The following is a 17,973-nucleotide window of genomic DNA, read 5'->3' as shown; positions in this document are numbered from 1 at the left end:
TGAATTATGTATCGACAGTTTCCCCGTCCATTTGTTAGTCAGCTTCTGATATCATTCAGACAGCACTAAAACTCAATATGTGAAAAAAATACATGAAATCATACAGCGGTATCAACTCGAATTAATACCAAGACCATGCGCATATTTTGAAGTAATAACATAAATGCATGTTATTTTTGAATCTTTATTTGTGCACGTTACTGAATGTTGTCAGCAAATTAGATATTGTGTAAAATGAATCCACAGATTTGTTTTTCTTAAGGCCGATTAAATTCATTATTTAGATTGTGTTACGCTGCAAATACTTCCACACAACAAACACAGCTTAAGTTGTCCATACTGAACACCTCTCTTCTCATTCAAGGCAGAACAGTATTGTGTATACTGTGTATAAAAAATAAAAATAAAAAACACCAAGGTATTGTACTTCCTACCTGTTCAGTCTATGTCTACAGAAACACCAAGTTGTCCTAATATATTGTTCATGAAGCATACACTCCCACAGCAGCTCCCTGTATTCCTAACCCTGAGCACAGATCAGGACTGGAGAGAAATCTCAGATAAGTGGATGGAGGGGAAAAATACCCTCAATTCAGACAGTCAGAGAGGTTAGAGCCACAGCTGACGGCTCAGCTTGACCTCCACAGACCACGCTCCATCTCTGCAGACGCCGGGCAGCTGGGGAAAAGCACGAACCTGAACTAAATAGAGAAGAACATCTATTACAATTCTCATCCCCTCATCTTTCAACTTCGGCTGTGCCCTTTCCTGCTCTCCTCTGTCTGGGTGATTTGTCCCGGCTTCCCCTTTGCTATCAAGAAACTGACTTACTATTTTATTCCAGCCGATTGAGCACTCAACCAAAAGGCTCTGGCCTTCATCACCCCTCCATTCTCTCGCTCCGTTTCTCTTCTCCTTCTCCTGGAGATTTTCTTTTAGGCTTACTGTTGATTTTTCCTCAAGTCTTCCTTTCTTCCTTCCATTCTGTCTATTTTAGCCAGCTCTGCAGGATCTGCATAGACTCATTTGCATGCTAATTTATGTGTAGTGTTAACTGAACCATAGCCATGGGATGAACGGGTGCGGGAGGTTGCTGCAGCGCACCAGACCCCTGTTGCAGCAACTTGTATAGTTGATTGTATAGTGCTGAATATCCTGTATTAGTTTGTGAGCTCATAATTAAAAATGTACTTGTTATCCAAATATTCTGCATTGTATGATGCAGATGTAAAATATGAATTGACTGAATTCTCAAATCATTACAGCCAGCGACTTCACACATTAGAGGCTTGTGAATTCTGCTGTTTATGTTTCACCAAGAAAAAGGTGTATTGTTGGAGCAGCTGATGAGAGCATAGTTCACTTGGGCATCTGATTAAACTGAGCTGAGTGTTGAGGTATGGATATGATCTTTTATATATCTTTTGTGACTGCAGTTCGGCAGCAATATTTCAACATTCCCAAAAACTGTACATAAGCACTTTACAAAAAAAAGATACATCTGTTACACATACACCACAGGATTAATGCACAGATTTACAAGTGCTTGACTTACAGGAAGGTATTCAGCTCACTGTTTGTTCCTCTACTCTGTATTGCTCTGGCCAGTAATAGCCGGAGGTTACGATGCATGCCAAGGGGGCAAATTGAATAAAATGTTGAATAAAGAATCCAATAAAAAGTATTATTCTAAGTGAAAGAAAAGATACAGGCACACTGCTCAGTGTTGCCCAGAGGTGAAATCCACAATTGGAAATAAAACTAATAGAAACTGAACAGAATATAAATTCAGTCAGGATGCGCTGGCCCAATGCAGATGAATAAAAGATTCTACCGTATCCGTGTGTGTGTGTCTGAGACAAAGAGAGTGTGTGTTCTGTAATGCTGAAAATGAAAGAATCATGCTTCTCTGGTCCATGGGTTTCATTCCCGCTACTCTAAATTAGCTCTTGTCACATATCAGGATCATAAATTCCAGTCTAACCTTATATGAGAGCGGGCCGTGTTTCAGTCCCCTAGCACTAACTGGATCACGCATCCATTTACACACACACACACACACACACACACACACACACACACACACACACACACACACACACACACACACACACACACACACACACACACACACACACACACACACACACACACACACACACACACACACACACACACACACACACACACACACACACACACACACACACACACACACACACACACACACACACACACACACACACACACACACACACACACACACACACACACACACACGAATCATCCTCTCCACCATCACCAGGCTGGGAAAACATAATTACCATCAAACATCTTCACCTCCATTACTCTACTGGGAATTTCTACTGCTTTTTATTGCCATCAAGATACATCTTACGGAGGCTTGGTGGAGTGATCGAGCTAGATTTATTTTATATTCTTTGCCCACAAACAGGGGATATGAAAGACAGGAAGAAATACTGTATGTGTGCACAGAAATGTTTTGTCGTGCCCCTCGAAAAGGCAGACTTACATTTATATAAGACAAGCGTATGCTCAAAGTGTTTTTCCACAGTGTGATAATAAAAATACACTCCTTCCAACCAATAATAATAATATTAATAAAAAAAATATAATTTCTATATAAGTTGTATATCAAAGAAAATGTAGGAAATGGTTCAAATAAACTAATCTTTTACCAAAGTTAAATGAAAATGTGATTGGTTGTTCTTTTCAGTTAATTTCAAATGGTTTATTCTTCAAACAAACCAACAAAATATTAAAAATAAGGTCTCAAACCATCTCCAGGGAAGAGAACAGAACCTTCAGAGGTTGGTTCTCACTGCTGAACACATATAATCGACTCCTACACACACATTACACATCTAAGCAGACACAAACACACACACACAGCCACGCAGCTACAGAGGCCTCTGGGAGCAGCTTTAAGCAGCAGATCAAAGCTGCTGCGCTATCATCAGACAGGCTGGGTCAGTGAAAGCTGGTTCCTATGCATCGATCTCCAATGATCTTCTTCCAGGGGCCAAACAGCAGTCGATAGCCCAGACAAACTGCTGCCTCCTCCACAGTCTAAAGGCCAGGACACACCAGTCCGACTACCCGAAAATGGAGTTTGCCGATTCAGGCAGCTCCAGTCTTCCCGTCGCGGCCAAAAAAGTGCAAAGAACACACCAAGCCGACTGCTGACTTTCCGTACGCTCTGCGCTTGCCCGGGACGTAGTGTCTCCATAACAGCAGGCGGCGCTAATCTGTATTGTGGCCTGAAAAAATACGGAAGCCGGAAATGATGGGACGGCTCTCTAGACCATAAACATAGATAGATACGTATTTATATTTATGGACCATAAAGAGCACCATTTTTAGCAGAGAGTGTCGAGCATGGTGTCGAGCAGTCAACAAGGGTTGATGCATGCGAGTACTCGCTGAACGAAACAAACAAACACATTAAAACAATGGCTAACTGTTGTTAGCTGTTTGTGCTACCCGCCTCACTTCCGGGCTTCACTGATTCGCTAGCCCTCCACAAATCAAATTGCTCCAACTGAAAGACTGCCTGCCGCCGCATCTCCTCCTTCAATCGGCTCAAAAGAAGCCTGACGGCATCTACGACGACCGATTTCACGGCACACACCAAACAGATTCGTGTCCCCACCCCCTCAAGACTCTACGACGGCGATTATAGGGGCGGTGTGTCCGGGCCTTAAGGGGAGCTGACCGAGGAGTGAGCGAGCACACGCTCACACGCACACACACACACACGCACACACACACAGAGCTCTGTTTATGGAAGACTAAATCTACAACCTAGCACACAATTTTGGTTCAAACCAGGTTGGAGTTGTAACAACCCACCACATTAGGAGGAAGTAGAGGTGGACTATACAATCTCAAAAATAGAATCCTGGTTGTCATATAGATGTTTATTGTGTTTCATTAAACCAGTATTACAAACGGCCTTAAGCTTACATACGGCAAAGGCGTTGAAGAGCAGGAGGAGGCGAAAAGACAGGTTCTCTTGTTTTCTCGTCTAAAATAAGACTGTTAGAATACACAGAGAATAATGATGGACAGTCCAGAAGTGGATTATGCTGCAGGACTGGTTTGAAAAGTTTCTATAGATGTCTGGGTTTTTTTTTCCTTTTTGCTGTAAAAACTGGGTCAGTGTTTGAATCCAGTGTAACTGCTGTGAAGCCAGACTGACTGCAGCCAGCAAGATAAGAGAACACTTTAACAGCAACCTTTCAACTCTACAGGTAGTGAGTTTTTGATACCACTTTTAGCTTGGGGATTTAAGATGTTCTTTAAATGTATGGTTCCCGTTCTGAAACAATGAAAACACGTCAGACTTTTTTTTAAACGGCCTATTGTTGCAGTTACTCACGGTTTAGTCAAAGTTCATGTGTTTAAGTGTATTTTCATCATGGTGAAATGAGAATAATTTTTTGTAGAAATGTATACAGAAAAAGAGTATGTCATGAGTTGGTAACTCACTTGAAGGTAAGCGTTGCCACCAATTTCAGATATTTAATATGATCCAATACACTTCTTCTTGTTGCATCTCCTCCTTGTCAAACTCTTTAATATTTTCCATCCTCTTTTTGTGCATAGTAAAGACTATTATGACTGTAGATGTGTGGGAAGTGCAAAAACAATCCCTCCGGTGCTGGAATGTTTTAGTAGTCATAGTTAATTTGACAGCGAATGAGAGACATTAGCTGTAACTTCCTTGCATTAGGCACACTAATTAGTCGCTTTGAATGTCTTTTTGCATAAACACAAAAACAACCTAACATTTAATTGAAGGAGGATGTTTTGTGTCACCTGGCGAATACCAACAATTGAGACGAACAACAGAGAAAAGATTTCAAATGTCTTGAAGTGTTAGAGGCTGGTGTGGTGGGTGGCCATTATGGATTAATGTACTTGGTGAGAGGGAGACGGCACATGTTTTTTTATATGTGTGAAACATGACTACATTAGGGCGCAAAAAATGCTTCAGTCACTTTAGCTCTAGTCTGGAGGGCCTAGGGTTAAAACACTTGCTGTTGGGAGAGAAAGCAAACACACACATGCAGCCCGGCACTACCACCCACAGCATGGGGCCAGAGGGGGAGGGCAAAGGTTAACTGAGCTAGGGTGTTGGGTCACAGGGGTTAAACTGGACACTTTAGCACAGCAGTTGTGAGGTCAACAGTGGAGGGAGGGGGAGTCATTGTGTGGTCCAGTTACTGGTTATGCGTGCAACATGTCTCGTGTCTTCGTCCGTCCCCCTGTTCATGAGAGCCTGTGAGTGTGTGTGTGTGTGTCTCAGCTTTGCGTGAGTGTTAAAACAATGCGTACTTCCAGAATGAATGGTGTCATAAGCAGCTTAGTACCTAGCCAGTCGTTGAACTTCTTAACCTCGGAGGGCAGGCCCAGCTCGGTGAAGTCACCCGTGTGCAGCAGCACGTCGCCGTAAGGCATCTGGATGCCGTCTGTACGCGAGTGTGTGTCCGACACACACACAAACCTGGTGTGTCCTGCTGGCTTGGGAGTGTCATAAGGAATGGGGTCCACCCTGGAAAGACAGACACAGAGAGAGAGAGAGAGAGCAGATGAGTGTGGGGCTGGAAAATTAACCCATAACTCTAAGCATTACAAACTGTCACATTTAACTCAATAATGAAGACATAGTTTGACCATATTCTAGTCTCCTCGACTGTAGTCTAATTTGTTGGTTGAACTTGTAGTTGTTCAATAAAAAAAAACCTGATTTCCAACCCATCAAAAGCCCCATCAATAATGAGGTATATTTGGTTTCATGTTATCAGCAACAAAAATAAAAAACTACACTTAGGTGGCAAGCAATTACATGTTTGACCTATTTATGAGATGGCTACCCTTTTATTCAGTCAACATGTATCATTTTAAACATTATTCTCTGATAAAACCGCTGCAAGCCAAAGAAAGTGTTTTTTTTTTTTTTTTTTTGTAATATTTAAAAAAGGTGCACTTAATCCAGAGGCATATTTTTAGGAAATGTATGCAAATTTCATACCAGATATCAGAAGGGGCACAGCCGAAAAATGGAACATTAAAAAGATAATTTGTTGCGCAAAATAAATTATATGGTCCAAAAAAATTAATGCATGCAGCAGAGCAAAATGCATCTGAAAGAAAAGAGGAGACATAACATTGATATATGTGTAGCTTGGACTGGAAAATAACCAGCGCTCAGCTTGATTTGTGCACACAGGGAGGAGGGCAATGGCTTTTTTCTGGCATCAGATTGCCTAAAGAGACAGTGAATTAAGGCATGCCATGTCCTTTCTATCAATTACCTAAAGAAAAAACACTTAGACCCAAGTCTCGCTGGAAAAAGCCTTTTTCTTCAGCCTTTTTGTTCCTTGTGAGTACGTCTGTTAAAAAGGGAAGAAAAAAACCTGTACTCTTCTTTTTTTGACTGAAAGGAAAGAGGGGGAAAAAAATCTTCTTGTCTGTAATTGAAGTCTACAGCGTGCAATCTTCCAGCTCTCTGCCACTAGGCCATTATTTCATTAGAAGGGATGTCACTCTGTCGACAACATCAGACACATAATCAACGGCGCAATCTCCAACTGACACATACACACACACGGTCAACTTGCATATGTGCACAAACATGGCGTGAAAACAGCTACAAAAAAACGGATGAAATCGAAAGGTTTCGGAGTGCAGAACATGTCATTAACAGAGATGGAGAAAATAGGCACCATGGCACAAAAGAAAATCTTATCGGAGGGGTCTTATATGGACAGCAATTTTCCCAATTCTAGGGGTTGTTGAGCCAAATATCAGACATTGAAAAGCTTCACAGATAGCCTGGTGTTGTTTTGTTTTCAGCTTTAACACACATATTTACAAGGTCTTGTTAGTTGTAGGACAACTGTGGACAAGCAGGTCACCATCTGTAGCGTGTAGCCACTGTATGTAGTCTGTAATTCTGCCAGCAGCTGTAGTAACTGTCAGTGATCAGAAGTCTGTAACTAGGGGTGGGGGATTTTGGTCAAATCTTTCATTACAATTTTTATTTTTTTACTATTTTGTGTGCCTCCGAAATAGCTTCAGTGCTCCTCATTTTAAGAGACACACTTTCTAAACTCTACTGAAGGGATGTACACCATTCTTGCATAAAATGTTACATAAATTGTAATATGATGAGTATGATGGAGAGCACTGTTCAACACATGGCTCTTAAAACTTCCAAAGGTATTCAATTTGGTTGAGCTGTGTTAAGTGTGAAGGCCATAGCAAATGATTCACATCATCCCATCAATTTTCTGAGAATTTAATTGAAATATGTTAAGACAACAAAAAGAAGAAAAACCAATCTGGTGCAACAAATAACTGAAAATGAACTGAACATCACATTGCAAAAATTACGCAAATCAGACGTAGCCGACAGTAGACATTCACTGATTTCAAAACATTACAAAAAACCCTTATGAAACCAGATACTTCGGTAGTAACAGCATGGCTAAATCAAATTGACAGAAGCCCCATGAGTATAGTCTCTGCCTCTGCTAAACTGGATGAATTGGAAACTGCGGGGCACGCAGCGGCTGCTCCAAATTTGTATTCTGACATGCTGGCTTTAGGGCGCGTTCAGACAACAGACAGAAAACAGCACTGCCTGTACAGAACGCAGAACCATCACTCATTTGAATTAGGCGTTTTTTGTTGATGCAGTGAGTGGGGTTCCAACGTAGAGTAATGCAGCACGAGTTTAAACACATTTCTGCAACACAATAAGACGTCTTGTGTTGCGGCGCTGCATTGGCCAATTACATTTTCAAATCTTGGTAAATTATTATACTTCATGTGAGCACCATAGTTCTACTGTTTACCTTCGGATCAGCATCGTTTCACTAATATTTCAAGAAACATGCAGCTACAACTAATGCAGCACCTTGGATTTCTTTCAACACAGTCATGTTTCTGGTCTTAACACCTGACCAGGCACAAACATTTAAATATGACATGTGAACGTCTGATACAGCTCAGAAGTTGGAATTTAGAAAAAATAAAAAAAATCGTCTGTTTTGTTATCTCTTCATTTGATTATGCACACCACAGCACAAGTCATTTAAATGAACATGGCCAACAAGGCCAGCTGATCAAACTTGTAATCTCAGTCTGAAGTGTTCAATGTTCAGTAGTGTCTCTAATCTATGGCTTGTTGTCTGTTAACAGCAGATCATAGCCTTCAGTCTGCAACTAGAAAACAAGTCTGTTTGCCTGTGGATTGTATTTGCAGGCTGCAGTCTGAGGCTGAGATCTCTCATGTGAAGTTGAGAGACACTGTAGAAGAGCAGGGCTTGACTCTTAAGCACATTAAGAACACTGGACAAAATGAAAAAGTAGTTACAGAGATAATGAGATTTACTATCAACTCAGTCCAGAAAATATGTCACTGTATTCTCCCCCCCCCCCCCCCCCCCCCCCCACACACACACACCGTTAGCCATTAATGCAGAGCAGCACATACAGTACACTGCAGTGTAGCTGGTGATTAGATTTGGTGCTCTGTGCTGTGGTGCCTGGACGTCATGCAGCTTTACAGGATTCGACAGTTCTCGTCATGGAGGAGAGAGGGAACGTTAAACCACATGGGATGACAAAACGCACACAAACACAGGCATGTATATAGACTTATATCCACACACACACAAGCGTGTATATTAAAACAAAGCCAAGAGAAAAACAACCTCCATCTCTTCCCCTTTCCTTTGAGATTTAATCCACCCTGAGAATGTAAGTAAATACAAGCAGCCCCTATCAATTAGAGCAGGCCCGGGCCAAGAAACCTTCATGATAGTGCTGCATCGGTCGGTCACACACACACACACACACACACACACACACACACACACACACACACACACACACACACACACACACACACACACACACACACACACACACACACACACACACACACACACACACACACACACACACACACACACACACACACACACACACACACACACACACACACACACACACACACACACAAAGAGAGAGAGAGGGCCCCTGCTAACATATGACTGTATAACAATCCAGAGGTTCATTAGTAATGTATACAGGAGTTCAGGAGTTCAGCAGTGCAGCAGCAGCCTCTGATCTATTGTAAACCGAGACAGTAAAAAAAAAAAGCCTTGTGCGCTCTAGCAGGTAAAAGAATATTCTCCAGTGACGGAGTTGAACTGTGTTAGCATGGAGGTTCGTGTTAACATGTCTGAGCTTCGGCGTGACATCAGAGGGAAGACTGTGGAGGGAAGAGAGAGAGAGAGAGAGAGAGAGAGAGAGAGAGAGAGAGAGAGAGAGAGAGAGAGAGAGAGGGGGGGGGGGGAGAGAGGAGAAATGCTAATGCGCTGGAGGAGGGCAGCAGCACACTCTCAAATCCGCCATGACATTGGAGCTGACACCAAGCCGAGGTCTGTGGCTGCAGAAAATATCTGCTGGATGAAGGAACGTCTGTGATCCTTCAGCGGTGAGAGAAAAAACCTCAAAGTATTAACGTCTCCTCACTTACAGCCTCGACATCACAGCAAGAATCAGCTTGAGGATTTGTTTTAATCACATTTATCCATCTCTTTTTTAGGAAAACAGAATTGTGTTATTGCACTCCTGTAACTTAACATTTTTTTTTTTTCACTTTCGTCATGAAAAGGAAGTCATTATTGAGCTTGTTCTGCATTACAAAAAGTACGGATGACACAAGATGTTCCACTTTTAAGATCTAAAACAATCTGAAAACATATCTATAACTGTCAGCTTTCTCTGCTGATGGAACATCTGTAGTTGGTGTCGCCATTCATTCATATCACATTCTGAGGCAAGAGTCAAATGTTATTGGAGAATTTAACAAGGAACACATCTATTTATGATGTGATTATTAACAGGGCCCGCAGTAAAATATAAATCCTGTATCCTCCATAAATCACATAAATAGTAGATTTTTTAAACCAATGCAACAAAAAAGAAGAAGTTTGAAGCGCTTTTGCTCTAAAAACGCTTGCACATCAGGAAACTACATGTGGTGGTTAATGTGAATAAGGATAACAAAATCCTGGAAATCTGGATGGAGCCCATGCACGGTTATTGGTCTGTATAAGTAAGTGTGGGAGAGACTGAGGAAGGATTGCTCTCTTGATGTCTGCAGGAGGATATTGAATTTGATTGAGCACACTTGGCTCCGTGGCCCTTTGGAAAAACACACAAGTAAACAGGGTCAAAGTTCAGCCTGAGCTTGCTTCTTCAAACGTGAACCTTTACTCGTGGCAGATAAGAAGGTCACATCTATGTCACTCTTGCGCTCTTTAAGGAAGCCACATAATCACTGTGATTGATTGCAACACTTCCTGAAGTTTTTTTTTCCCTTGAAAACCTCCCGAGGCATCACGCCGTCCAAAAACTGAACGTGGCTGTCTGTCCGCACGGCCAAAAAACTGTCTGGCTGAAAGGGCTAGTATAATACATTAAAGTATGAGTTGCATTTAAACCTCCCAATTCATCATAACAGGAGATAACTTCACGCATCTATATCTAATGAATAAATTAAAGCCAACTAAAGAAATCCTCTTTCATTGATTTTAATTGTTGAATCCACAATTGTATAAAGGAATTTAAAATACAAGACAGAGATATTAGGCGGGTCAGGCTCGAAATTAGAAGGAGCTTGTAGTTGTGTGAAGGCACGGCTATCCAAATATAACACGTCTTTTCTCTCAAAGGATGTTACACCCCTTTTTCAACTCACTTAGTCACAGTTCTTATAGATACAACTTCAATATCAAGAGATGGGTTTTGTGCTGAGCTCAGTTCCAGTGCATCCTCAAGGTGTCGGATGGGCTTGTGGTCAGGGCTCTGTGCAGGCCAGTCAAGTTCTTTCACACCTGGTAAACATCCAACTGGCATTTTTTTGTGAACATGATGTGTTCATGGGGACATTATCATGTTGAAAGAGGATATGGTTTCCCCCAAACTGTTGCCACAAAGTTGGAAGCACACTATTGCCTAGAAATATGACTATATGTTGTGGCATTAAGATTCCCCTCAATACTAACAAAAATAAATCACAAATAAATAATTAAAAATATGATTACCACAAGTATGTGCACAGAAGTTTCTTAAAAATGTTACTACTAATTAGGAGTACCTTTTCCACAACCCAAGCTTTGGTTTTGGTAGTTGTTGGCAGTTGCAGCGTCTCCCCCTCCCCCCCTGCCCTGGTAGGGTCAATGGGGTCAAGGACCTTTTAGCTGCCCACTTGTCTCAGACAGGAACACATGTCAATCACTGTCCATTTCATACCTGCCTCCACCTGCTGCCCAAAGAACTAGCCTCCAGCTCCTCCTCCTTCCTGACCCTTCTTTGTTAACGGACTCGTCCTGCTAATGATTTCTCATAAAGAGGCGACATAACTTCCTAAAACCTCCAGGGTCAAAGGGGAAACGTGGTAATAGACTGCTAATCAACTGAAGCTGCCCTGTAGTACAACTGCAATCACAAATGAATATTCACTCATGGTAAGCTGACAAATACACAAATCACATGCAGCAGGATTAATTCTCTTCATGATATCATTTTGCGTTCATATTCATCACATTTAGCCAAAGCTTTTGTCCATGGCGACTTCCAATAATTCTGTTCATGACCTGTAGCTCAAAGCCAGTATAACAGAATCTACATGATGACTTGCTTACTGAATTTGACACATTTCTGAATTTCACCACCTCCTTGTCAACTTCACAACAAAGACTGTCAAAGAAAATACAATGTTTTTAGGTCCACTTCACCAACAGAAGAGTACATTTAAGAGATAATCATAGCTGAACTGGAGACAACATAGCTACCGTTGTTCCAATGAGCTCACACTGTCTTATATAGCTCTTTCAGGAGAAACATCAAAACACAATGCTCCCCATTTCCTCTTTCTATAACCTCTGCATCAGTTCCCCTCCCCCTTCCAACACACACACACACACACACACACACACACACACACACAAACACACACAAACACACAGCTCACTCATCCGAGGTGCAATACCATTTCTCTGCGAGGAGCAGAGAGAGCGTCTCTCTTATCTTCTGCATTTCAGCTGTCTGCTCTAATTCAATAAACTTCAGAGGAACAAAATGAACACAGGAATAACGGAGAGGAGCGTGGTGGTGTGTGTGTGTGGGGTGGGGTGGGGGTGCGGGTGTGGGCACTGGGGAGACGAGGAAGAGGCAGAGGTGGGAGACGAGAACAAGAAAACAACGAAAGCCAACAAGAAAAATGGGGCAAAAGCACACAAAGACAATAGATTAAGAATGATGGAAATTCATACGGGGAACAAAAATTTAAATAAACATTGGCACACTGTAAAAAAAATGATATATTCAAATGAGAATTGATTTTAAAGAATGGCGATTGATGGCCTTTTGCCTTGATGTCCCCCCTACACCCTCCCTTTTACTCTATTTTTCAGACAGGGTGCATCCTCCTCCTCGTTCCTCTCATAAAGGCAGAGTAAAGCACAAAAGCCTGCGTTGGAATATCAGCAGCAGAGAAACCTTGCGGCGCTGCGCGGGGAAATAAATTGCTTCTGCTAATGCCCCTTTCATTACGGCGCAGCCCTTAATTGTGCTGCTGACAGTCCGCCTGGCTGCAGGGCTGGGAGGAATGCTGGGGAGACAGGGGGACGACGTCGCGTAGACCCTGGGGCCAAAAACCCCAACCAGTAGACTGCTAAGGAGAATAAACTAGTGGAGAAAGTGTTTACCTGGACATACAGCACCACTCACAACAGAGAGAATACACGTTACAAAATAAAAGCATGACAGCTTCACTTTACACTAATGTGGCAAGAAAACCTTATCGCTTCTCAACCTTTTAGTGGCTGGCCATGTTTTGTAAAGGTGGCATCCAAACACTTCCTGTGACTCTTCTTAGATATATTTGGTGTCAAGGTAAACCCGCAATACGAGGCTTATGTGAAAGACTAAATTAAGGACTTTAAGAACAAAACAAAAATTACGTTCAGAGGAAATTCTTACACCAATTGAATATGGTATTAAATGTCAGTATTGTTTTGGTACCAATCAAAAATGAATGAAAACTGTGGTCAGACAAATATTCTGAAATATTTTGTCAATTCAAGCAACATGTTAACTATTTTCTTTAGGACGGAAGTGATCCCATCCCCAAGACTACAAGAACTTGAAGAGTGTAGAAATTGGATGACTTATCTCCATATCTGAAGATACGAAGCAATCGCCAACTCCTGAACCCCTTACCGAAAAGCTAAAGAGCGCCTAGTGAACAAGCTTCCATGAAATGAGATGGCAGCTGAAATGACTCACGTGTATTTTAAACAAAACACAGATTATGGGTAAAGGCAAACTTAAAGGGACACTGTGTAACATTTTAAGTAAGTTATTAGCTAGAATCAATATCCTCATTCATATATATGTCCTCGTTGGTGTAAAATCACCTCTGCCAATAATCTGAATTATCTTCCTGAGCGGAGAATTCCAAATATTAATATTACATTTTGTACATTGAGCAGGCAAGTGTTATGGAGGAATCCATGTTTTTGGAATGTCATCAGGTGCATTGTTTAGAATTTAGAATTATTCTTGTCCTTGAAGGCCATTGTAGCTTCTGTTATTATTCAAAAGGGTTGGGGTTACCCAGGGAGCGTTGCATTCTAGAACTTTCTAGAACTTTCTTGATGATGTCATATTACACAGTGTCCCTTTAATACACTTAAAACTGCTTCAATGGAGGACTTGTCAGGTTGAGAAGTTGCAGGCTCGGGGCAGCTTCCCATCTATTTCAAGTGGAGGGAAGTGACATCATCATGAGATGGTGCCCTGCGATGCCAGGCTCTGGCGCTCAGAGGCCAGAATCTCAAAGACATCAAAAGGGCTTCAATCTCAAACACAGCAGACCTGTCCAATGTCAACTGTCACTTAACCCCCCCCCACCACCACCACACTGGGTAGCAGCAGCAGGTCAGGGGTGGAGAGAGGGGAACCTAATCAAGGGTTCTCCTGTTACAAAAGCCCCAGCACTCATGCAGGCGAGCCACGTCAGGCTGAAAACAAAAGGCATCAGAATGGGACTGGCTCTTTGTTCTCACGAGAGCAGAAGCCTGAAGACGGCTGCTGCTCCACAAAACGTTTGGGAGGGGGAATAGAACAAGGGAAGACGAGGTGAGAGGTAACGCATGAGGCCTAATTGGAAACCCCTTTTTTCCTACGCGCCATTAAATAATAGTCTTATAATTATGGGCAACGGGGTTGTTTTTTAATTCCAGAAAGGTCCTATTTTGCTACATCAATAGCCTGATTATCAGACTGGATTGCTTTTTAGTGGTCACTCCATTATTTAGTACAACGTTGTGTTCATGTAGGCGGCTTTCTGTCTGGTGAAGGGGTTATTTTACTTATTTTAGTCGGCCCGACTACATGATTTTTAGTCCACGCAATAGCAGTTGCTATAGGTAAACTTTTTGTTTGTAATGTTGAACAAGGAAATATGATGATTTTAGAGTAATTGTTTTCTGTAGGTGAACTACAACCAATCTGTTTAGCTCACATGAAGATGACTTTTGCCACCTTATCGGCACCTAAAAAGCTGCCTGGCTTTCTTGTTTTTCCACCCATTTTAATCAATTTAAAATCAATACAAAAAAATCTAAATTGTGGGTAGAAATTCAAAGGTTTCCAACAAGTATTTCCATCACAAATTGACCAATCAAAAGCCGTAATGCGACCCACACAAACTTAGTGCAGAAGCAGCAGAGACACATCACACAAAGGTATCTGTGGAAAACCAGAGCAACAAGTAAAAACAGACAAAAACCAGATGAGACCGAGGTTACAGAGCCTAGTACTGAAGAGGTTCTAATTCCTGAAAGTGGATCATCATCATCTGACTGGAGAAGCTTTGATATTCAACCAGATGACCACAAAAAAGAGCAGCCCCTGAATGGAGCTTAGCCTCAGGTGATAGCAGCCAGCACCACAAACTAATAACAGTAATGTGACAATTAGAGTAAAACAGTAACAGTGAAAAATATGTTTGACTTTGCAGCTGCTTCTACTTAAGGAAAAACAGAAACAAATGTTTGAGCTCAAATGATAAATCCCATAATAATGTTTTTCAAAACCAAGACAAATAAGTTTTATTACAGTTTTGATTATAAAATTTAGCAACACTTTAAAACTAAGTGCAGAAGTCAGAACTCAAAACCACAAAACACTTCCCAATATAAATGGAGGAACATTACGTTTTTCCTTGATATTTCCTATCCAAGATCTATTAACTGCAACAAACGCTCGAGGAAAGTATGAAAAAAACAGCAACACTTGTGATGTGTTCAACAGTAAATAGGACAACACAGAGTTTTGCAATGTCTAAATTTCAGTTTGAAGCTTACACATTATTCCCACAAGTAAATAACCAAGAATATGATAACAATCATAACATTTTCAAAGCCATCCCCACTTAAGACGACGTGTGAACAAGGTTTAACTTATTTAGCCACCACACAGTGCCAGAAAAGACACAGGGTCACTTTTTGGACGGCCCATTTTGTGTTGTATATGAAGTCACAATTTGAGCAGTACAGCTAGCTACTAATACCAGCACAGAGATGGATATGTCCTGTAAAATTATCATCTGAGCACCTAGAACGGCTTCCACTGTCACATGACTTGACGCACCGAGCATCCTCCCTCTTCAAATACACCAACTCCTATTAATTGTGACCGCTAAAAAACGACTGTGTGCACATCTAACAGTTTCAGCTGTGAAACTGGAGCCGCTCCTCTCGTATACTGTGCGGTTACACATACTATAAAACTATAACTCCAAACTATTTCCTCAACCACATTTACAGCACTGCTCCACTATACTAAGAAAAGAGGAAATAGCACACATTAAAAATGTCTCAGTTCTCCAGAGTTCATTAATAAAATCCGGGACGGTGTTAAAATAAATGTGTGAAGGCTGTGTTCTTCTGGGGCCGTTTCCTCAGACGCTTGTGTCAGAATATCCACGTGTATATGGATGCAGGCAGCGGCGCCATTAAATGATTCATACTTATGAGCTCCTCAATTATTCAGAGGGCGGGAATTATTAAAAATGCATTCAAAGGAGAAGGAGTTTGCTAAAGGTGTTTCGTTATTCCTTTGCACTGTTTCTGTTTGTGTATGAGTCTATGTGAGTATGTGTGTATGTGTGTGTGTGTGTATATGTGGGGGGTTATGGGTATCTCCCATAATTTAAATGTATGCATTGCTCTCAGGTGTTTTGAATTAATCATGTTAATAGATGAAACACTCAGCATGCAACATCTCCTCGGTGATGCTTATGTGGAAAACGTTATTTTCTGATGAGCTGCTAAGTGCCATTGTTCCAGTCAACTGTTATCAGGTAATCGCAACAAACGGTACTTCTGCTCTGTGCAACGTTATTCCAAGTTGTACTACCACCACCAACATAGAAAATAACAGCCACATTTGTGCGTTTTAATATTCAAGTGCTACCGTTGTCTTCCTCAAAACATGTTTAGGTTCCACATTACTATTCAATCCATGAGTTTAGTGCAGTTAAGCCTTCCATGATAAATTCTTCTTTGATTCCCCTCAGATCAGGCTCCTCTTCAAGATAATTCCCGTTTCATAGGGGTGGTTATATGACCTCAAAGTCTTTGGCATAGACTAAAAACCTGTCAAACACTGAAAGATTTATGGGGTTATTTACTAATTGTATCTGAATTTAATTGACTAATTGTCAATCTATTTTATTTAGGCAATGTTCTTAAGCACTTACTTTGTGTTGAGACAAAATTAAACACACATGCAATAGAGAAATGTGGCTTATTTTGTTGGAAACATTCTTTTGTCGAAGAACATTTCAATAATCCTCAAGTAAGGAAGCATTGCTAAACTAAGTAATGTATCAGCATCAGTATTGAAACTTAAATGTAGACGCCACAAAAACAGCACAGTCACAACTAGGTTTAACAAAGACGAATGTACTGCTTTTCAGTGACCTATTGACAAAACTCAGTCAATTGAACTTTCTGGGTTAGAAAACCCAAAATATAAAAAACATAGCTGGTGGCTAAAGCAGGCAGACTGTGAAACTAAAAAGAACAGAATGATCTGACGGATCTTAAATCAGCAGAGTCCCATTTCAGGTGCTATCTAGAAAAAACTGATTAAGGAACGGCAGCAACTTGACCCTGGCAGCACGGGGAAAAGACACCTCTCTCCACTGACTGTGTGTTGCTGGCCTGCATGGTGCGCACGTCCAGGGGGGAATCACATAAATTAACACTCTGAAGGCGTTAATGGCGTAATGCAGTTAAGTCATGGAGTGAGAAATGCCAACGCATCTGCGATCAAGATCCACCGCAAACAAAATCGTTCCTGCAAAATCTTTATGTGGTGCACTTGATTAAACGCCATTTCAGGTTCTGACCACACTCCTTTCTCTAATGCTCCACTGCAGAAACCTTCCTTGAACAATATATTTTATATAAGCAGCAGTTCGAATGGCTGAATGGCTTAATAACTTTATCTTTACAAAGAATTGTACTGAAACAATCATTAGATTATTTTAAAAATGGCATTGATTCGTCATAATTTTTCAAGCTAAAATGCACAACTTTTGCTCTTTGTGGGCGGCTTCACAAAATGTAAGAATTATTTGCTTTTCTGTTTGCTATGATTGTAAACGGAATATCATTGAGTTTCGCAATGTCGACATAGTAATCGATAGTACTTCTAAAGGGAAATTCTTAAAAAATATAATGTTAGGATTATGAATAAGATTTCAACAATAACGAGATTTGAGACATTGTACGGAATATATAAGGGCTCGCAAAAATCTCCTACAGTCTACAGTCCTCTTAGTTTAAACTC

General features: G+C 41.2%; 1 protein-coding gene across 1 annotated transcript in view; it reads right to left on the bottom strand.

The window, feature by feature from the left end:
- Positions 1-17,973, bottom strand: part of mpped2a (metallophosphoesterase domain containing 2a) — a 50,921-nt gene that overhangs the window by 26,730 nt on the left and 6,218 nt on the right. The window contains exon 3 of the mRNA XM_080027997.1: positions 5,397-5,578. Coding sequence (XP_079884123.1) covers positions 5,397-5,578 — 182 coding nt within the window. The remainder of the gene's footprint in view (positions 1-5,396; positions 5,579-17,973) is intronic.

Source organism: Ammodytes marinus, assembly GCF_949987685.1.
Source record: "Ammodytes marinus genome assembly, chromosome: 1".
NCBI lineage: Eukaryota > Metazoa > Chordata > Actinopteri > Uranoscopiformes > Ammodytidae > Ammodytes > Ammodytes marinus.
This window is presented reverse-complemented; position numbering and strand designations above follow the sequence as displayed.